The 20,853-nt window shown below is 52.8% G+C and overlaps 7 protein-coding genes across 7 annotated transcripts; 3 read left to right on the top strand and 4 right to left on the bottom strand.

The window, feature by feature from the left end:
• Positions 1 to 327: 327 nt before the first annotated feature.
• On the bottom strand, positions 328 to 2,975 carry M406DRAFT_64851 (family 78 glycoside hydrolase; the record flags this gene model as incomplete). The annotated part of the gene is made up of 6 exons (XM_040924899.1): positions 328 to 551; positions 711 to 1,545; positions 1,636 to 1,883; positions 1,955 to 2,126; positions 2,210 to 2,338; positions 2,427 to 2,975. 6 exons carry the CDS (start codon positions 2,973 to 2,975, stop codon positions 328 to 330), a joined length of 2,157 nt encoding a protein of 718 aa, XP_040772676.1.
• A 3,648-nt stretch (positions 2,976 to 6,623) lies between these two features.
• Positions 6,624 to 8,718, top strand: M406DRAFT_74639 (uncharacterized protein; the record flags this gene model as incomplete). Its single annotated transcript, XM_040925753.1, has 3 exons — positions 6,624 to 6,863; positions 7,034 to 8,543; positions 8,615 to 8,718. The coding sequence occupies 3 exons, from the start codon at positions 6,624 to 6,626 to the stop codon at positions 8,716 to 8,718; spliced, it is 1,854 nt and encodes a 617-aa protein (XP_040772675.1).
• Positions 8,687 to 10,002, bottom strand: M406DRAFT_281772 (uncharacterized protein; the record flags this gene model as incomplete). Its single annotated transcript, XM_040918452.1, has 3 exons — positions 8,687 to 9,174; positions 9,241 to 9,875; positions 9,954 to 10,002. 3 exons carry the CDS (start codon positions 10,000 to 10,002, stop codon positions 8,938 to 8,940), a joined length of 921 nt encoding a protein of 306 aa, XP_040772674.1. The 3' UTR covers positions 8,687 to 8,937.
• Positions 10,003 to 10,257: 255 nt separating this feature from the next.
• On the bottom strand, positions 10,258 to 11,421 carry M406DRAFT_358079 (UBC-like protein). The gene is made up of 4 exons (XM_040923782.1): positions 11,215 to 11,421; positions 11,058 to 11,137; positions 10,711 to 10,952; positions 10,258 to 10,626 (listed from the first exon to the last, which is right to left on the bottom strand). Exons 1-4 carry the CDS (start codon positions 11,291 to 11,293, stop codon positions 10,566 to 10,568), a joined length of 462 nt encoding a protein of 153 aa, XP_040772673.1. The 5' UTR covers positions 11,294 to 11,421; the 3' UTR covers positions 10,258 to 10,565.
• Positions 11,422 to 11,861: 440 nt separating this feature from the next.
• On the top strand, positions 11,862 to 17,692 carry M406DRAFT_295379 (uncharacterized protein; the record flags this gene model as incomplete). Its single annotated transcript, XM_040919188.1, has 5 exons — positions 11,862 to 11,939; positions 12,002 to 12,065; positions 12,274 to 15,209; positions 15,319 to 17,019; positions 17,131 to 17,692. 5 exons carry the CDS (start codon positions 11,862 to 11,864, stop codon positions 17,539 to 17,541), a joined length of 5,190 nt encoding a protein of 1,729 aa, XP_040772672.1. The 3' UTR covers positions 17,542 to 17,692.
• Positions 17,690 to 18,353, bottom strand: M406DRAFT_324214 (uncharacterized protein). The gene has a single exon (XM_040919837.1). It carries the CDS (start codon positions 18,260 to 18,262, stop codon positions 17,990 to 17,992), a length of 273 nt encoding a protein of 90 aa, XP_040772671.1. The 5' UTR covers positions 18,263 to 18,353; the 3' UTR covers positions 17,690 to 17,989.
• Positions 18,354 to 19,102: 749 nt separating this feature from the next.
• Positions 19,103 to 20,213, top strand: M406DRAFT_84854 (uncharacterized protein; the record flags this gene model as incomplete). The annotated part of the gene is made up of 2 exons (XM_040926053.1): positions 19,103 to 19,470; positions 19,556 to 20,213. Coding segments are annotated over exons 1-2 (942 nt in total), but the record flags the coding sequence as incomplete, so codon positions are not given.
• Between the last annotated feature and the right edge of the window lie 640 nt (positions 20,214 to 20,853).

The following is a 20,853-nucleotide window of genomic DNA, read 5'->3' as shown; positions in this document are numbered from 1 at the left end:
CTTTGGTAATCAAATTGAGGCATTCATGTCATACCTAAGCATGATTCTCGCAGCGTTGCTTCTCATCGGTACCATTCTCGTACTGTAAAAGGTCAGCTCCAGTGGCTTGAAGTTGTGGCTGATTGCTCTCTTCACCATTACTTTTACTGCCGGCATCTGCTTAATAACCAATGTGTCCATGGCAGAAGTCTTTGGGGCCACAGATGCGTTGGTGATTTCCCCCAAGACCTCAAGCGTCAAGCCAGTGTCAAGGATGATTTCACTGACTTGAGTCTTTAGTAGTTGCGCTGCTCTTTGTCAGCGGGAGTATCAGTGCTTAAAGCCTGGCTACGGGAAAGCGCAGGACCAACCACTGAGGTTGATCCAAGCCGTTATGGGTACTTGGTCTTTAGATTCCATGCATAGAGGATGTAGACATATCAAAAGAAGTGTCATGAGAATGCCCCGCGAAGCTTTCGTCTTTTGACTCCCAGCTGGCCCATACTTATTACTTTCTGAGGTATGATTTAAGGATGGTAGTCTCTGTTTCCTAACTGGAGAGGCCGAATTGCTGATGAGCAGAATATTCATCACGTTCCAAAGGATCACAATGCGAAGAGCAATAATGATCAGCAGATCTCTCAGCATACCCTAGAACATAGAAAATAGAGTTCAGAAACGAAATCAAGTAGTATTGGAAAATGACCAACAGCCCCCAGCCAAATTCCCACCCGTTTCGTTAAAGTCCTGAGAGCTTCCATCTTGATAATAGAGCAGTCCCACTCCATCCTCCAGTTGAAAGACTCCTGAAGTACCCTCGGGTGTACAAAAGGTCGTTTGGTTGACCAATCCTGCTCCGTTGGCGACGATAGATATATTGAAGACTCCCAGGCCCGTGGAGAAGCCGGCTTCGATATCGGTCAAATCGCCTGGCTGGGGAGAAACTAACCATGTAGTACCTTCGGCCGACAAAATATGCAGACCTGCAACGTAAGTGCTAAGCAATGTGGTGGGAGCCGTGCTCCACCCGTGCGCGTGGCTGATGCGAGAGCTTGTTGCATAGGAAGGGTAGTTCAGCATGCCAGAGGTAGAATAGCCTTCGACCAAGGTACTATTCGTCATGATCTCGCTGTTGAGCATATATCCCCACATCAGCCGCATCAGGTCTAGAGCTCTCGTTGCATTCCCTGAGAGCAAGTGTCCCTCAAGCTCTAAGCCGCTGACAAAAGGCGAGATGACATCTGTGCCCTCCGGAGCGGGTGCCCCATACGGGTAGATCCAGCGTGAGGCAAGAGCCGAAGAGATGGCTTGATTCTGCGAGTCGGTCTGAGTAAGATTAGCCTTGATGGCCCAGCTGTTGCCGTCTTGTGGATACAAAGATGTATCACCGCTGTCGTTATCGATATAGAGGCCTTGGGATTCAACCCACAACAAGTCGTTAGCGGCAGTCTTGATATTCTCGGCATACTGCGTCCAATTTGAGGCTGAAACAGAGTCTCCGACAACTCCGGCAGCGGAAATTGCCAAGTTCAGAGTGTAGTAGAGTGCAGCGTTTGCTTCAATATTCTATTTCCCCCTAGGTTGTGAGCGAGATGAGTCCATGGCATCGAAATTTACATCGGCACTTGGCTACACTGGCTGTAGGAAAATACTTACGTGGCCACCCATGTTATTTCTCCCCCAATCAAGGCTGGAAGTGACGTCCATCAAGCCTGAGCTGTCGACGTAGCTGAGAGACCAGGCCAAGCCAGCCTGCACGCGGAACCAGTTATCCTCAAGATAATCAACGTCTCCGGACCAGATGTAATAGTACAGTAAGTCGACAATGGTGTAAAGGTGATAAGTGAAGGAAGCATCAGCGTGCGTCAGCGTTTCGTAAGTAGCCCCATAATATGGGAACATTCCTGTGTGTCGATTGATCAGTCGTGGATCCGACATTCGGTCATTGCTAACTTCATTTCACATCAACACTTACCATCTGGCTGCTGGTATATTATTAATGAATTGATTGAGTTCAGTCCACTGGTGAGGTCGTACGTCGTCAAGGCTGCCGTGGGAATACTGATGATCATGTCACCCGGCCATACAACACGATCCCGTTTCGCACCGTCAACGAGACACGTGCTGCCATTAGTGAGTGTCGCATTCTGTTACCATTGTATGAGCCTCATGAATATTTTGGTACTCTTTCATGAGCAACTGATAGTATTTTAGAGCAAGATGTACGGACCTGCGACCACGTGTATAGGCCACTTGCAGTTAGGCCGCCATCAAACGCATCTCCGTATTGAGGCTGGAGGGTACATAATTGCACAGTATAAGCCCCTGCGTACCATATCCTGTTGAGAAGCTCATCATTCTGTTGCATTACACACATCAGCATATTATTCAATTTCAACCTGCCGGACACGGCGCCGGTCTAAGTCCACATTTGGATGCAGACGTACACTGTGAAAGTACCCAGTGTAGGCCTGCAAATCATTCACAGGGGCCGCGGTGAAGTTCGTCACCACAGCCTCCAGCTCAATATCCGCAGACGAGTTGCTCCCGATTGTCAGGTATCTGAAACCCCCGCGGACGTAATCATCGCTGACTGTATAGGTTCCCACCCCTTCTCCGACTGGCAAGTAGAGGGGTACGGTTGCTGCACCATCATGCATAGCATCGGAACTGTTGGCACTGATGAAATAAGACGACTCAGCATAGGAAAGAGTCACATTGGCTGAAGGATCCGACGTCTCTCCAGCGGTCACGGATACAACACCGCCGACATTTTTCCCGTAGTCAAATGTAATGTATGAGCCTGGGCCCAGAATCGTTGGCCCATTACCAGAGGTGGTGACACCAGCGGCATTGGTCACGTTTCCGCTGGTGCTGTATATGGACGCCGGAGATATAGTCCGATTTGCTGGAGCCAAAATATAGTCGCTGTAGGGGATGGCAGCCGAGACGTGGCTCACAAGGGCGGCCAGCGGCCAGAATACGAGTGACAACATCATGAAAGTAATCCGAACCGTCCATAAACCCGTGGGCGAGGTATTCAAATTTTGAGACTGGTACAAGCACGTTGTTCGTTCTAGCACCAAAAAGAGCGGTATTGGGAAGCGGCCTCTCCTTCATATGAAACAAAACAACATAAATATCTTGGAAGCCGTGCCCCTCACGTGTAATTTTGTGTCCGCCGAGCTCACTAGCAATGCAACGGTAGACGACTACATTGTCATCACGCGGGAAGAATTATCGTTGGGACATGCATGAATATTCGCCAGTTTATCTTGATTCGAGGTAAGTTTTGGGGTAAATCGAGGGGTTCGCGTGGGGTGCATGCACTCCTGTGTATTAAGGCGCCATACAACATTCAATAATCAAAGTATACTCGGTTCATTGGCATGCGAGCTGGGATCTACATTGCCGTGGATGCCGACGAAAGAGATTAGCCAAACCTGAATACATTTGAACCTTTGTAACAAGCAGAACCCACCCCATTTCCCCTCCCGCCTCGTCACAGTCCAACATTGAACACACAGACCTACGAGTCGAGCCCTGTAATTAACAGACTCGGTGTAACTTTTACACTGACAAGGATATTCACCCTGTGTGAGAGGATGTCTTCTGCAAGCACCCTCATTGTCATTTGAACTATAATGCTGGGTCAGGATACGAATCCGGAATGAACAAGGAAAGGAGCAATGTCATTATTGATGATCTCGGGTTTTGACCCATGACGATCTTAAATTGAGTTGATAAAAATCCATAGACGGGCACTGAACACTCATGATATCAGATAGAACCTCGCCTCGGAACCTTGGCAACCTTATTTCCAGATCTTCACATCATATTCAAATAAATCGAGCTCCGAGGATCACATAATAACACAGCAACAACATCCCCCTCCCTTGCCTTCCTGCAGGCCTTCTGCTATGCCCTCTGTCCTGCCCTGTGCCTTGCCTTCTTTAAAGGCATTGCTAATACTCCTCATAACTGTTGAAGCAGTCGCATTAGTTCAATCATATCGAAATCAGACAGAGAGCCAACGCGATTGAGCAAATACACTAACATTGCTCGCATCCTTCACACTTATCGTAGCTTCGAGGTTTGTAGTGTGCATGTTCGCCACCCCGGCAGGTATCTAAAGATGGTCTTCCGCAGTAAGAAACAAATGCTGGACAAACCTGACTGTCATGGAATAGCGATTGAGGGGGGCACTGACGCATTTCACACCATGACGACCTATCTGCGTGTCTGTCGGCGCATGCTTCGCGAGCACACTTGGTCTGCCCGTGGGCAGCCAGCGATGGCGCAACCATAGTATGGTCAGGGCTCGTTTTAACAGAAAGAGCAAGTGTGCCAAGTGGCAGTGAAGATTACGGACGGAGGTCAAGGACGGGAAATATGTGGTCTTCACGTACGATCTTGGAGGTGTAGGAGATTCAACTACGAGCACCACGGACCCGAAAATGGACCCGTATTATATGCAGTATAGTACAATGGTTTTATACATGACGGTGACCTCTTCGACCTCCCTTCACCTTTGGTAACAACCGACGGCAAGATGCCTTCTCGGGTCTCGGAGATCACCGCCAAACATTGATTCAAACTTGTCTAGGTAACGTCATACAACAGCGTGGTGGGCATTCATCGTTCTGTTCTAGCAAACATTCATGAAAGACAATGCTGCCAGGAGTCTGCGAGGCTGAAGATAGGAGGCTCGGTGGAACGACAAACAAGCGTTGATATGAAGCAATATCAGCTCACGGCAGCGGGTAATTATGTAGCTAGAGTGCGTCAGACACGATGCGCGTATGATCCTGTTACGCGGCATTCTCTTGACTGATGAGACTCTCTACCAAAGCGTCCCAGTCCTCCCCCAGCAAATTACCTCTCGACCTATGGTTAAGGCTGTCATTGAATTGTGCGGGAAGTTCGAGTAACCTGAAAGAGTTGAGTGCTCTTCATATACCTGGGGCAATCTATTTTACTAGTCATTCATCTTGGGCTCTAGATTCCAATGCTTTTCCAAGAAAGGCAAGGAGGACCATATAGCTGAAGTCAAGACAGGGTTAGAGAGGGTCCTCAGGGGCTGACTAGCCTATACTGTAATGAACATCGTCAATAGATGGCAGCACGGCTTCTTTGTTCTCCTCTCTCTCTGGCATACGACAGACCCACCAGTATGCACAGCCTCTTGAGGCGCGTCACAGTCGATTTCTTCCATCGCCAGCTAGATTGTGTATAACGGTATCCTGCAGGGTTTGCTATGATACATCATAGCCCATCTCAGACCCATCGGCAATCATTGATATTCTTGTTGCTGTCGGCCCATCGCGTCACTTCTGCAGCATCGTTGAAAGGAACGACCCTGCTGCTCGCCGACTGCACTGAGGTAGCAAAGGCTACTGCTCGCTTGTGCAGAGAATGACACTACTGTGTACACCGCGACGTGTAGAGCTGAGCGGTAAGCCCTGAAAACGACCGAGCATACCTTGATTGGCCAGGGTAGAAGGTGGAGTGTGATGTGGAATCATCAAGGACAACTTCATACCCCTACAGTTCCAGGACTGTCATCCTGATCTGTAAGCGGTGTGTGCCCTTTGCGGCATAGCTTTGCCCATAACAAGCGCCAACGTCACAGCGTACAACGTCCACAGCAGATGAGATGTCTCCTGTTAGTCGGCCCACCTTAAGTCTGACAAAGCAGTCCATGGCAATTGTTCAGTAATCGCGAAAATAACCCCCATGTTCAATTATTCCCAACTTGCACACCATCAAGCAACAAATGCAAGGCGCCGCCAGTCAGCGTCTACTTACGAGGTGCAGCTTACGCTATAGGCTTGAGGTCTCAAATGTGCATTGCTAAACATTATCCCTACCTACTACGAAACTTGAAAGTGTACCACTCTAGGCAAATATTTCATTAATCAGCGGTGCTTGATCCGGAAGGGCGCGGTAGATATCAGAGCGGACAGCCCTGAGTCACCTCTCGACCCGTGCCAGTGTCAACCCATTTCCAAATCCCGGGAACATTCTCGACGGTCAACTTTCGGCATCACATAGTGAGAGAGACCTTTCATCGAGGCCTTCGCCTGGACTATTTCAACCTGAGAATCCGCAGTGATCCACTCTTGAGACCTTGGACAGCCTTGGAATCAAGACACCTATGCTACAGAATAGGCCTAGTCTCGCCTCAACATATCGCCCTTCAGTCTTTTGAACATACCACTGGGGACACCTGCTGGTCCTATCGGTCCCTCTGAGTAGGAGCAATTCAAGTTGGGTGGGTGGAGAACATATACAGGAAGGACACGCCTGCAGACACACACACACACACACACACACACACAAAGAGAGAGATTCCAGTCGTTGTCGTTGCAATAGGCAGGGCGCCACACCCAGCATCCAGCCCAGCATCCAGCCGGCACATCCGCACGCAGCCGCCGCAGTACCGACATCCCTTGTCCACAACGTTGACGAGGGGCAACGGCATTGGCATCTCAACCGTTTTACTGCCGATCTCGCCTGCTCTCCACGTGCTTGATTCCATAACGCAGCATCCACTATTGTGGGACACACTCAGAGGGCACGGTAATCATCTGGGAGAAATAACTTTTCACATGTTGCTGGATATGAAGCTCCGGCACGACACGATGGCTTCGCCTATTGCGATCCTGAACGCCGAGCAGTATAGTGGGATTCACACCATTGGAAAGAGCAGCAAAATGAGGAAAGCACACCAGCCATCAGTGGATGATGGGCCACGCAAGAAGGCAAAGACCTCCTCCATGGGAACCGCTGCCACGGTTGAGGACCAGGACGGTGGAGATGAGAAGGGGAGAAAAGCTAGGGGAAGACCGAGGCTGGATACGAAAGACCAGACTGCTGTCGACGTAGGTACTCCTAATTTCCTAGTGTCTCTCTGGTTCTCTTGGCTACATTATGCCGTGGGAGATCCCATTGTGCTCCATACAATCATCACATTCCAGAACCCACTCTCGCCTTGCCACCTTGTATGAATGAATAGTTTAGGCCCCGATCCAGAGTGACTGATACCTTGTAGCGACGAAGGACTCAAATTCGATTAGCCCAAAGGGCTTATCGGAGCAGGAAGGAGAATGCCATCCAGTCTCTTGAAAAGAATGTTCAAGACTTACAGGAGACCAACGAAGAGATGACTAACGCATTCATGAGACTCCATGACTATGCTGTGAACCATGGAATCGTCCGCATGGCCCCCGAATTTGCTCGTGAGCTCCAGTTGACGACGGAGAAATTCCTCTCGCTCACCAGACGGTCATGCGAGAGGAGCGGGAACGAGAGCCTCGAGCGAGATTCAGAAGACTCAAGCAACTCACCAGAACATCATATAGAGGATACCAGCTCTTCAGAGACCCTTGATGTGTCTCATTTTTCCAGCAACATAAAGAACACAAACAACAACGACGGCAATAACAACACTACCGTCTTGGGTTACGAAGTCATGAATGAAGCTGAGCTGGACCACGCCCTCTCCATGGCCGATCTCTCTATGCCTGATGGCCAAATAGCAACTAGCCAGGCGCCGCCCTTGGGGTTCGATGAAGAAGTCCCCACGATGTCATCGCTTGACAGCACGAACTTTACATTCGATGTGTCCGCCACCTTCCCAGACTTCTTCACCGGTACTAGTACCAACCCTAACCTCGTACCTCAACGCTCCAGTACGCCCACCATATCTCCACCTCCCCTCTCCCCTTTCCTCTACTCCCTCTCCCTGTCCACACCCGATTCTCTCGCCTTCAACGAAATAACCTTTGGCCGCCGCCTACAGCGCCACGCTCTCGAGAGAGGCTACCAGCTCATCACGATGCCTAACCCTCCCAAAGATGCCTTCGCCCGCATCTTTGGCTTCTGCATGCTCTTCGAATCCGTCGACCAGATCCGCGAGCGCATCGCGCGCGGCCTCGCGCGGTCCACGGCCGAGTCTCTCAACTACTGGGCCGCGCCGTTCTGGGCGCTGGGCGGGACGGGACAGAGGTCCTTTGCCGGTTCTACTGCTGCTGGTCCCAACGTCCGCGGTGGGAAGCTGCCGCTGCCGGGGAACAGGGGCACAGAGGATGTCGGAAAGCATGCCTTTGCTACGTCGTTCGGACTGGGCCCGTTTGACGCCAATACGACCGACGCGAGGGATAAGCGTGTCGATGGGAAGATGAGGATCATGTTGCCGGGGTTCCAGGGGGAGTTCTTCGACGCAGATGAGGTCGAGCTGTATCTCAGGAGCAGGGGCGTGGTGATTCAGCCTGGTCAGGACTACGTTACGGTGGAGGTAGATGAGGAGTGGTTTAAGGAGGGCCGACAGGGCTCGTTCGATGTGCAGGCTGCGTATGACCAGTGGGCTTCGCTGTCGCCAAACTCTGGGTCGCCTTCACTGTCAGCGGTGCCGACGGTGACAGCCGATGACAGGCCATGGGATGTGGGTGATGGGTTGAGTGACAGTATATTTGAGGAAGCCGCGAGCTTCATGGGATTTCCTGGCAATGGTCACGCTGCTAGGAAACTTGTGACGCTGGACATCGATAAGTTTGTTCGCGGTAAGTCTCAATCTCCAGCTGCTCTTACTATTCTTTGAGAGGAGACATGTGTGCTGATATGTCGATCGTAGAACTGGTGGACCGTGGCGTGTGCTTAGGACGGGCGCCTGGTTTCCGCCCTAGTGATGTGTACCATGCGTTTTGCATAGCCATAAAGAGTGATGATGTTTTGTAATGCTAGCGGTAGACTCCCTTTCGTCGTGGGAGAGATAGCTGCGGGTTGTCCGGGTCGACAGGGGAATTTGTTCCAGGACACGGCCTTGCACCCCATCTTGTACATAGCATATAAAAGCATAGCCAACTCGACTCCTACTTCGCCACCTGGAAAGCTTGTCCTTTTGCTTGTTCTTGGAGCTCGTGCTTCGGTGTCCTCGTTGTTGCACGGCACTGCAACTCACTCTTGCTGCTGTGCCTGCTCCTTTTCCTGTCTCGTTCTCTCCTCCCAATCCTTCCGTCTCTCCTCCTTCCTCGCCAGCCTTTCCTGCGCCGCAAGTTTCCTTTCCTCATCCACGATGTCCAACATCGCCGTCGACCGTGCAACCATATCCTCCGCCTCGTCATTCAATGCTTTGCGCAGATACTCCACTCCGTACTCCCTGACGGTGCGCTCATAAGGCCCAAGCACGAACGTCTGGCTCCTCTTGTGCGACTGTATGCGAAGGCTTCCGCCCTCGTCCCCAACATCTATAATATCCACCCCTTCCTCGGCGGCGAGCTCCTCCAGCCGGCGCTCCCATGCATCCTCCTCTGCCGCAGAGGGGCGCACGTCCTCCCACATCTCCTGCACGGTCGTGATTCGCGCCTGCCGACGTAGCGCCTTGCGACGCAGGAAGTTGGCGTGCCAGTGCGACTGGGGCTTGCCGATGCGCAGGAAGGCAATGCTGTTCGTCTCGTCCAGCACGGGCACCTTGCGCACACCACCAGAGATCTCGGATAGTGGTAGCGGGCGGACGGTGGACGTGTACACGGGCATCTCGTGCGGACTGCTCGTCCTCGTCAAGAGGGGCGGGGGCCTCTCCCTCTTGGGGGGCTCAGGCTGCGGAGGAGGGGGCTTGGGCGGCGGAAAGGCGGCCTGTCGCTCGCGCAGGAAGGCGACGATTTCGGCATGCTGTGGGCTCGAGGCATCCCGTGCGCGGGTGAGGAGGGTCAGGGATCGGTAGCCGCTTTTGAGCGCGGAGGTGACAAGTCGTGGAGAGGTGTCGTTCTTGTTGCGCTGGAAGCTGGTGCGGAGGAGGTAGCGGATGGGGTGCTGCCAGTCGGGTCGTGAGAAGAGGTCATCTGGAAGGGTGACCTTTGGGACCAGACGGAGGAGGGCTCGGTAGAGCGCGAAGCCTGGCAGGAGGGGGAGCGATCAGTCTGAAGGTCTGCGTTCTCAGTCGTTGGAACAGGACTGGAGGATTTTCAGCGTACATGCTGCTCTATGCCGCGAGTCGCGGGCGGGAACAAAGAATGAAGGCATTCATTTGGGCCTGAGGGCAAGCTGCCTCGAGACCATATATCACTCAATCCATAAGTGCCGCGATGAGCGGTGCGTAGAATGAAGGAGGCGGAAGTTTGGGCGAAGATGGATTTTTTCGCCCGTGTTGGTGCAAGCTGCTGCAACTGACGTACCGGTACTGGTGGGGAAGCTCGGACCACAAAAGGCTTCTCCCAAGGCTGCACGCCGTTGCCAGCCCAAACGAAGACACTCCAACTACAAACTCATCCTCAAAGACTTGCCTTCAGATCGTAATGTATTTCATATGACGAATGATGAGGCCAACTCTACTCCATGTAGTCCGAACCAGCCTTGAACCCCTTGAAAATGCAGCGTCTCGAAAGAAAATCATAGGCTCCCCCATTCGCTTGCCCTTCACGACAAGACGCCCCTGTTGTCAGATGCTTCATTTTCTGTGTCTAGAAATATCTTGTCCTGTCTCGTCTCATCCATTCGATATTGTCTGTATCGTCTTGCAGTCCAGACCAGTCACTCGGAATTCGCCAACTTCCCTCTACGAAGTCGCATGGCCATGGCGCCATACCCTACTCGGCGTACTTAGTGCCCTCGGGAGGTTGAGGGAGCTTCTTGTACTGCTCCATGTGGCTTCAAGAGTGTGCTCGTTAGTATGTTTTCAAAAAGCACCCACCATACGGAGACCAAGCCATGTAATAAGTGTGGTGTACGTACTGTCTTATGGCGCTCAGAGCGGCCTCGATACTGACCCTCTGCTGCGCTCTTGGTCCTGTGTCATTGGCGTTCTTCTCCCAGTCTCGCAACTCGCCACCGATAGTGTTCTTGTCGACGAGACCGGAATGTTGGTCAACACCCGGGAGGTTGATCTGGGTGATGAAGTGAATGACCGGGGGTTGCTTGGGATATTCGGGACCGCAGACGATCTTGAGCTCGTAAATTCGGTTCTCGAAGTGCCCCTATGGCGCATGTATCGTGTGATCAGCTGTCATGTAGTCTCTCGTGTCTATTTCTTGGCCTGTGCTGCCAACAATGAGCTCGTGGAGGTGGGGACGCGCGCATACGTGAGGAGGTCCCATGATCGTGCCTCGCCAGTTGGTCAGCGAGATGTCCTCCTGGTCTTCCAAGCCATACGAGCAAGTGCCTGAAGAGAAAGCCCGATAGTTAGCATTCCACGCCCCTCTCCCTCTTGATATGACTGGCGTTGAAGTCTGGTCGCACCGTTACTCAGGCCCTTCTCTCCCTTCTCGAGCTCCTCGAGAAGCTTGAAATTGCGCGGCACAGTCGCAGCCACAGCCATGGTGTTTGTGCGGATGGGTCAGATCAGGAGAGGATCAAGTTGCAGTAGAAGAGGAGGAGCAGGAAGAGCAGGAGTAGATAGGGCGCAGGACACTGTTGTAGGAGGTGTTGTTTGGAGAATTGTTTGTTGTCGTCACAGGGTCAGAATCCAAGCCCGAGGCGGGGCATTTGGGTACAAGTTGGAGGTGTTGCTCAGTGGAACCATGGCAAGCATGCCCCGCGAAACCCACTCCTTCCCGTTCTTGCTGTGCGTGTTATTTGGCACTTGGGAAGGTATCAGCTATGGTACTCATGACTAAGCTCGAGACCCCTGTCCTGGCTGAACCCGAACCCCTGGGCCCCTGGGGCTGGGTGACGACGATTGATGTGGCATCTTGAGCCTCCTGTCAACTCATCCCAGCATGTCGAATCCTCTTGACGCCAACCAGCCAACGACAACAGGAAAACCACTCCTATTCGTGGAGCCACCACATCATGAGGCCAGATATTTGCAGAAAAGCCTATTAGTACCTGGAAGCCACACGTTGCCATGATCTCCAGGTTCGGAAATAATTCCTCGAAAGGTCACCATGTCCGCCCAGCTCCTTGTGACGGAGCTCAATAACCTCATTACTGAGAGCAAGCGTAAACACCAGGACCTTAGACAGGTAGACTTTTCCCTGGGCCGACTTCCGTCTTGTTTCATTGCGTGACTGATCTCATAGTACAGGCCGCCGAGAAGTCGCTCGAGGAGCTCAAAGGCCTCCGTGTTACAGAGGCCCAGCTTGGCGCAGGTCAGTCATCATTGTCCCCATGGGACAGCCCTGCCTGCCTGTCCTGGTGACCGAAGATACAGGCGATCTCCGTTAGAAGTGGCTGGGGTATCGGCAAGATGCAATGCTGCTCTAACTTTCCTTCAACTTCATCAACAGCTGGACTGGTATTGGTTTGAAATGGCTTGACTGGCATGATAGCAGGTTGACTGACTGAACAATTCGGTAGAACTATCTCAAAGAGTCAATTTCGCCAACCCCTTCATAATTGCATGCGGGACAAAGAATGCAAAATTCACCAGCATAGCAATCGTGTGCCTGCAGCGGCTCATCGTCTCCAAGGCTTTGCCTAGGTCTAAATTGAGCCCTGTCCTCGAAGCCCTCCGTGAGGCGACCTCTGCCGGCCTCGATGTTCAGCTCAAGATCCTTCAGGCCCTCCCATCTCTTCTCCAGAACTATTCTATCGATATTAAAAGTAACTTATTGGTGACAGCGCTGAACATCTGCTTTATCCTGCAATCTAGCAAGAATGCCATCGTCAACAACACGTCCGCTGCCACTCTCCAGCAGTTGATTGTCTCCGTTTTCGAAAAGGTCGTTGCAGAGGATAAGCTGCCTGACGCACCTTTCGCTGGGGAGGCACCCGCACATGATGGAAAAGTGCAGCTGAGAGCAGCCGCTCTCGATGCTTACCGCATCTTCAACGACCTCTGCCTTTTGACACAGGCCCAGCGGCCAGAGTACCTTCGGTTCTCTGGGCTTCAGCAGACATTTGGCCTGGAGCTGATAGAATCAGCACTGACCAACCATGCGGGCATATTTGCGACCCATCCTGAGCAGGTCCACATCCTCCGGACCAAGGTCATGCCTTTCATCATTAAGACCCTCTCCGGAAGACCACACTTCGCCTCCTCAGTTAGGCTGTTTCGCATACTCTACACCTTGCTGCGCAGACACATCGCCCTCTTGCCCAAGGAGAGTGGCGAGGCCCTGGAGATCCTGACACAGATCCTCGACCAAGACACGGCCTTGTGGAAGAGGTCATTGTGCATGGAGGTGTTTCGAGGCATCTTTGCTGAGCCCGCTCTGATCCGGAGGATATTCCGTACTTTCGATGCCAAGGAGGGGGGGAAGACTATCCTCAAGAATCTGACCGCGACATTCGTCCGCGTGAGCACGGAAAAGCCTGTCGTGATCGGTCTCGCACACCAATCAACTATTCCTGTCGCCAATCCATACTCAACATCGGCAGACCAGGCGGTCCTCGACGCTAGTGGAGTCAGTGTCTCCGTCATTGCCGGTTCAGTAGGAGGAAATGCACACGATACTGGAATCAGCACGCAGTGGAGCTCCATGCGTGTCCCTTGTATCGATCAGCTTGACAAGACAGACCCGCCTCCCATCCCCGAGTCTTACGTGTACAGCCTCACATTAGCCTGTATTACCTCCCTCTCTGAGGGACTGGCCAAATTTGTGCTGCCTCTGACGGTTCCTGGCGATCGAGGTCGAAGACGTGGGAGGCCAGGCTCATCGGCTGATGCAAGCGAGGAACGACCCGACACACCGTCTTCTCTGGAGAGATCTGCATCCTTCAAGAAGAATCCAGTTCCTGTCAACCCCCTCACCCTTAAAGAACATCCTCTGTTTCCCGAAATCGAGACATGTGCGGCCATTATCGATGAATGCTGGCCCGCCATTCTTGCTACGTGTTCGACCTTTCTTTACGCTGCTCTTGACTCCGAATATTACCATGGTCTGGTGAGGGCGTTTCAGCGATTTGCTCACGTCGCCGGGTTGCTGCAGCTATCTACTCCCCGCGACGCATTCCTAACGACGCTGGGCAAGGCTGCCGTGCCTGCAAATGTCTTCACGGCTTGTCTAAATGCTGGCCAACCACGACAGTCATCAACTGTACAACCCTCCGAATCGACGGGCAACAGCATCCTCGGCAACGCTAGAGGTCTCTTGAGTGTCGAGAATCTTGTCAGCCAGAGTAATGCAGCAGAAAAGTCAAGGTCGCAGTCATTTGATGCCAGTTCGACGGCCCTCAATACACGCAACCTCCTGTGCCTGCGAGCCCTACTGAACCTGGGCATCGCACTCGGGCCAACACTTTCCGCCTCATGGCAAATTATCCTGGAAACCCTACAGCAAGCAGACTTTGTCTTGTTCACGACGGGGAAGACTGCGGGCAGGACGCCAATCGCGGCTAAAGGACCTGACCCGAATGCCGACAAGGAGGCCAGCGCCCTGCTTGCCAATTTCAGCACCGAGATAAAGTCTGTGGAAACGGCAGCATCCAGGCTCTTTGAGAGCACAATTGACTTCCCTAATGGTGCCTTCTTGGAAGTCGTCAATGCGGTTTGCGGGCTGCTGGAAAAGCGATCCAAACCGGACCAAAATGCCACTGAGAGAGATGGGCGACCAGAGACTATTCCTGAAGAGAGCAGCTCTCAGCCGCAGTCTCCTACCTACAGGAGAATGCCGGCTACTTTATCATCATCTGGTCCCGTTCAGGCGGACCAGTTTGCATTGGCTAAACTGGGTGACCTGGCGAGCATCAATCTTGAGCGACTTCTCGTCAATCCACCCGACGTGTCTGGGTGGGAACCTTTGATCTCAGAGCTAAACCTAGCCCTGAGCTCGGCATACCCATCGGCACCGGTGAGAACGAGAGCTGCAGACATTCTCGTCAGGCTGATACTTGAAGCCGCTAATGCTACTGCATCCTTGGCAGGCGACATCCGTGGGCAGGTTCAGCTGCGACTCTTGGAGGCTTTCCGCGATGCTTTGCTCCCAATGCAGGCAGAGGACCGCGAGAGGTCTGTAGCGAGTCACTCCACCGACATCGAAATACATCGTGTCGTCCTCGAGGGGCTGAAGAGTATACTCGAGAATTGTGGCGAGAGTCTTGTTAGTGGATGGGATCTTACCTTCGAAATTATCGACAGTATCTTCGTCGACAAACTGCCAACCACAGGTGGCGCCGAGTCAAAGAGTACCCTGACGACTCGATCAACTAAACTCATCAAGGCGTCGTTCGGCTCGCTTCAGCTCATATGTTCGGACTTCTTATCCTCACTACCTAACCTGTGTTTCCTTAATCTTGTGGATACCCTCTACAAATTTTGCTCACAAGATGATGATCTCAATGTGGCTCTGACAGTATGTCGTACTCTCTCCTTGAAGGGTGCTTTTCTATTTTCCCTTTGCCCCAACTCTTTTGCTATGCATTTGATACCTACCTATAAGGCTTAAGTCTGACTTTTGATAGACTGTCACGTTTTTCTGGGCAATATCGGATTTCCTCTCTGAGAAGAGCAGTAATTCAATGTCTATCACGGAGGAAATGATTGGTGGTGCTAGAGATGAGGCACTTATCGAACTGGCTTCTCACCCTGACCAAGATGGCTCAAGTGCAGCCCTTTGGATGCTGTTGCTTCTACGCCTTACTGCTGTTACAACAGATCAGCGTTTAGAGCTGAGAAACAGTGCCATTCACACCCTACTGCGCATAATTCATGCGTATGGCAACAACCTCGGACCACAAGCATGGTCAATCTCTGTTAAATACGTCATATTCAAGCTGCTGTCGTCTATCGAAGATAGACTTCGAATAGTTAGGGATGAGGGTGTCGAGGGTGATATCAGAGCAGAGTGGAACGAAACTGCGGTTGTTGTTGTCCAGGGCGTCTCCAGCCTACTCGCGAGCTACCTGGACATTCTGACGGCGTATCCGGCTTTCACAGCGCTGTGGCAAGACCTCATCGGTCACTTTGCGACTATGTTGGATTTTCAGGCCCTGGATATCAACAGCGCAACTTTTTCGAGTCTTGGAGGCATCCTGTCAAAGTGCGAAGAAGGAGGCAAATCGAGCTTTGACAAGAAGACTATCGACCTTGTATGGGACCTCTGGTCTCGGCGCATACCAGTGGCAGGGCCATCCGAGAATGGGAAGCATGAAGACAGCCAGAGGTGTCTGATATCCTGGGTGGAGGCCTTTCTTGAGCTCTACCGCCTCATTCAGGCGGAGCTCTCGATTGACAGGGTCAAGAGGCTGCTCGAATTGCTCCACGAGGCCATGCTCGAAGCCACGCCAGGGTCGTACGCGAGTGATATCGAGTACGCGACACCCTTACAAGGTCGTATCCTAGAGGTTGTCAAACTTGTGCGGACGGACATCTCCGGCGTGCCGTCTGCCATAATATCCCAGGTCTCTGAGTTTGTCCTGCTTGCTTTTGATCAGGAGCGAGGAGCCACTTCGCCAACCTCGAAGCGCACCTACATTGCGATGGCGAAGGAGAGCATGGGCATTCTGCAGTATCATGTGCTGTCTAACGCAACGGACGTCGATATCTACGTGAGCGGCGCTTTTTCGAAAGCGTTGACCGCGATAGCAAAGCCTATCGTTCTCAAATATGACTTCCCGGTCGTTACAAAGTCTGAGCAACTGTGGAAGGTAGCAACGACATCTGTGCTGGCAGTGCTAGAGTCGACCCTTCCACAGGTCAAGGCTGCAAAGATCTCACGAGCCACAGTGCAAGAGATCTGGGATGTGGTGATGAGCATCTCGAATGGCATCATCACTGCCAATTACGAGAACGCCTCGACAGGGACAAATATCGTGAGCGATCAGGAGTTCGATATCGCAGCCTTCCGCTCTCTCAAAGAGCTCATAATTCCTTCCCTGGGCTCTGAGCTGATACCCGACAAGACACGCAAAGGGTTCGCAGAAGGACTCTTCCGGACGTCTATCATCCATACCCCAGCGCCGGCTGAAGCAGACATCATCTACGGTAATGATAGCGAAAGCATTGATGACCTGCACCAAGCTCTCGGCACACTATGCAAGCCTCGGGGCGGCCGGACGATTGACCCCCAACCTACCAAGAGGAAAGAGATGAGCTATGTGTGCTTAGATGAGCTATTTGACCTCGTCACGGCTCATGATGAGAAAGCCGCGGGACCCGACATTGTGCTGCAGCCGCCGACGCCTCGCTTTCCCCCGCCGGGCGCCTCAGCTGCGCCAAATGCTCTTGACCCTCTGAAGTCCCCGGTACCTGACACGACTGGCGGCACACAGCAGAAAGATACAGACCAAACAAACAGCACTGGAGAAACGACCCACGCACTACATGTCCGCCTCGCGCTGACTGCAGCGCCCTACCTCGTCCTGCGATGTGCTCTGACGCTGCGTGCCTACGTCGCAGACCAACCTTTACGCGGCCGTATGCCGCAGCCGCTCTCTCAAAGGCGCGAGCTCGAGCGTGTGTTGAGGTGTCTGATCAACCTACATAGCGAGCCTGAGGCCATCCCTGGCGTACGTGTTCATAATGGCGACAAGCCCAGCGCCAGGCACCTATATGGCCTATACCCGTTGTTGGTGCGCGCGGTGATGGTCAATGTCAACAATGGGGATGAGAGGATTGTTGGCTTGGTCGCGCAGGCCCTCAGCGTTGTGGGCAAAGAGCTGGGACTTGATGCTGGTGTAGTGTAAAAATAGTCAAATCGAGAGTCATGGTTAGCACCAGGCGTCAATGTCACGCAATAGAGTTAACGGTGTATGCAAGGGAACACATAGAACGGATGTATGATACAACAGTAGAGCCATAGAATGGATGGCACAAAAATGAAGAACAATGCTTGAGAGTTAAGAAAGTTCAGTGTAGGAATAAGTATTTTTCGATAATTGACGGCAGTGAGACTTTCTTGGATGATTCCAAGCCTGCACCCAGTCTACAACGTTTCCAGCTTTCTCGAAGGGAAAGAATATCAAGCAACAAAAAGAGTGTCTTCAGAACCTCTGCTGCGTAGTCCTAACATGGCCCCTTGTGATGAATCCCACAGCGCACCCGGACAAAAAGCCAGACCACGACCACTCTTCCCGCAGGGTCGACTGTCTAGCTGCCGAAGGTTGAGATGAGGTCTTGTCGGTGCTGAGCTGCTCATAGTCTCGACTTCCCCTTCGTCTTGTCCTCCTGTCCACGAGCCCCTTCTTCGCTCGGCGCAGGAACATGGTCAGTGGTCTCGGCCTTGAGACTGACGGGGTCGCCCAGCTGACTGGGGTTGGCGTCTGGCCCGTGGAGTTTCTTGGTTGCTTTCTCTCGGAGGGTCTCGCCGGATCGAGGCGGAGACGCAGAGGTGGAGGTGGAGGACGGATCGTCTGTGAGATCTGCTTCTGTGGGGGTGAGGTCGCGGAGGGGGTTCTTGGGGGGCATAGTTGAAGTTACTGGGGGTAATGTGTGCCTGGAAGTACAATCGAGACTGGATGATAGCAGGGAATATTCGATAGCGGGCCTCCTGGTACGAAAGGGCATAGAATACGTTGAGAGAGTTTCAAATGTACTCTGTAGAAACTCGAAAGAAACGTGCAACCCTTGAAGATTGATCTAGAGGAGACGGTCCCCTCCATACTATCATATCCCCATTTACTCTCTCAGTCCTGCAGTCCTTTCAAACTACTGTCATGCTGCGCCGAAATCAATGACCTCACCAAGTGGCAGTAAGAAAGTGCAGCGGCGCAAAATAATTGGTCAAGACGCTAGAACTTTAGCACCTTCAACGCCTGACTGGGCCTGAAGACCCCTGTTTCTGATTGCTAGTTATAACTGACATCGCCTGATTGGACTCTACAATAGCAGCAGGGTGTGGCAAGGTAATTGCGGGATGTTGCCTTAACGTTTAGCCGGCGTCGACGCACTGTATTGCGGTACTCGGCAGGCAGGGATTGCTCAGAACTACCTACCATAGCAATTGACGTACCTTTCTGGAAACCCTGGACTTTCCCCAATTGTCCAAAACACCAAGCTTTCACAACCCACGGCTACCAAGACGACGCAGATGCAGCAACGGTGACAATGGCCATGGTCTCCATGCAAAAGGGCCTTGCGCCTGTCATACGCCAGGGGATTTCCCTCCACAACCCGACAACACACTCAGCTCGCCTTCTGTCAGTAGCAGCAGCAGCAGCAGCAGCAGCATCTGCTCGCAGCGGCAGCCTCGTCCCTCAACGTCACCACAGCAGCACCGCCACCCACAGACGGCTTCCCACCTCTCAGACTACACGAAGCTTCTCCCAGTCCTCCCGCCATGGCGCGCCCAACTCCTCAATACTGGGCATATCAGGCCCGGGAGGTCCTGGCATGGCCACCTCGTACTTCCAGAAGCCATCACTGCCCGCCAACACCATCATCCGCTTCGTGCCCCAGCAGACAGCGTGGATCGTCGAGCGCATGGGCAAGTTCAACAGGATCCTCGAGCCCGGTCTCGCCATCATGATCCCATTCATCGACCGCATCGCATATGTCAAGTCGCTGAAGGAGGTCGCCATCGAGATCCCGAGTCAGAGCGCCATCACGGCTGACAATGTCACCCTCGACCTCGATGGTGTCTTGTACACGAGGGTCTTTGATGCCTACAAGGCCAGGTATGATCTACATTTTCCATTCTCCTCCCTTTTGTTACCATTTCATTGTGCAGCGCTATGTACTAATCATGCACCCTACCGCCAGCTACGGAGTCGAAGACGCCGAATACGCCATCTCCCAGCTTGCCCAGACGACCATGCGCAGCGAGATCGGACAGCTCAGCCTCGACCACGTCCTCAAGGAGCGTGCCGCGCTCAACATCAACATCACTGCTGCCATCAATGAGGCCGCACAAGCCTGGGGCGTTACCTGCCTGCGCTACGAGATCCGTGACATCCACGCGCCCCCTTCCGTCGTTGACGCGATGCATAGACAGGTCACTGCAGAGCGGAGCAAGCGAGCCGAGATCTTGGACTCGGAGGGTCAGCGCCAGAGCGCGATCAACATCGCCGAGGGAAAGAAGCAGAGTGTCATCCTTGCCTCCGAGGCTCTGAAGGCTGAGCAAATCAATCGCGCGAGCGGTGAGAGCGAGGCAATCTTGCTCAAAGCCAAGGCTACAGCCCAAGGTATTGATGCTGTCGCCAGGAGTATTGCTCAGGGCGAGGATGCAGCGCAGGGTGCTGTCAGCCTGTCCGTTGCAGAGAAGTATGTCGATGCGTTCGGCAAGCTGGCCAAGGAGGGAACAGCTGTTGTCGTGCCGGGCAACGTCGGCGATATCGGTGGCATGATCGCCACTGCACTGAGTGTTTACGGCAAGGTGGGGGATGCCCAGGCGAGGACGATGGCGAAGAGAGCTCTCGAGCAAGGCAAAGTCATAGACGGATCCGCTTCGGAGGAGGCTTCTGAGTCTGCGCTTTCACAAAAAGACAGCATCGTTGCGGATTTTGACAAGGTCACGAGGAGATAGGAGATCCGCGCCGCTCAGGTGAAGGCCCGAAGCGCTGTCCAGTAGGAAGACGACGGGGTCCTGGTCGCCCAGGAGCATGTGTAATGATGGTCCTATGCGGTTCAGCGCGCGTTCCTCTCCAGGATACGGATCAAGGCGATATGGGGCTTGAACGCAAAAACAAAAGTGGAACGGCATTTATGGGCGGTTGGGAAAAGCAATGCAGTGTGCTGCAATTATTCTGTACTCTAAAGCGGACAGCATCACGACTCATCAAATAGAAGGGGGCTTCTTAGCCAGAAAGGCCTCAAAATTCCACACCGACGAAAGCCTTGCCTTGAAAAAAATCCTGTCTCGTCGTATAAGGTTTTTGAGTAGTGAGTCTGTGTTACCACGCATTTCGAGGGTCTCCCAAGGCAGTATCTGGCGGTGAACAATGGCATTGACTGGAGTCACACGCACAATAAGAAGAAATCAAGCAATGCGAGAAAGGCACCGGCAACGTAGAGATTCGTGATTAGTTTTTTTTCCTTCTCCTTCTCTCTTTATTCGTGTA

The sequence above is a fragment of the Cryphonectria parasitica genome, assembly GCF_011745365.1.
Source record: "Cryphonectria parasitica EP155 unplaced genomic scaffold M406scaffold_8, whole genome shotgun sequence".
Classification (NCBI taxonomy): Eukaryota; Fungi; Ascomycota; class Sordariomycetes; order Diaporthales; family Cryphonectriaceae; genus Cryphonectria; species Cryphonectria parasitica.
Note: the sequence above shows the minus strand (reverse complement) of the source record. Positions and strands in the feature narration are given on the sequence as shown.

Coding starts and splice junctions, on each gene's coding strand:
- M406DRAFT_358079 (XM_040923782.1), bottom strand. CDS start 11,293: ATGGCTGTGGCTGCGACTGTGCCGCGCAATTTCAAGCTTCTCGAGGAG. Junction 11,138..11,214: donor AGAGAAGGGCCTGAGTAACG/GTGCGACCAGAC, acceptor CTTTCTCTTCAG/GCACTTGCTCGTATGGCTTG. Junction 10,627..10,710: donor GCTCTGAGCGCCATAAGACA/GTACGTACACCA, acceptor ACACTCTTGAAG/CCACATGGAGCAGTACAAGA.
- M406DRAFT_324214 (XM_040919837.1), bottom strand. CDS start 18,262: ATGCCCCCCAAGAACCCCCTCCGCGACCTCACCCCCACAGAAGCAGAT.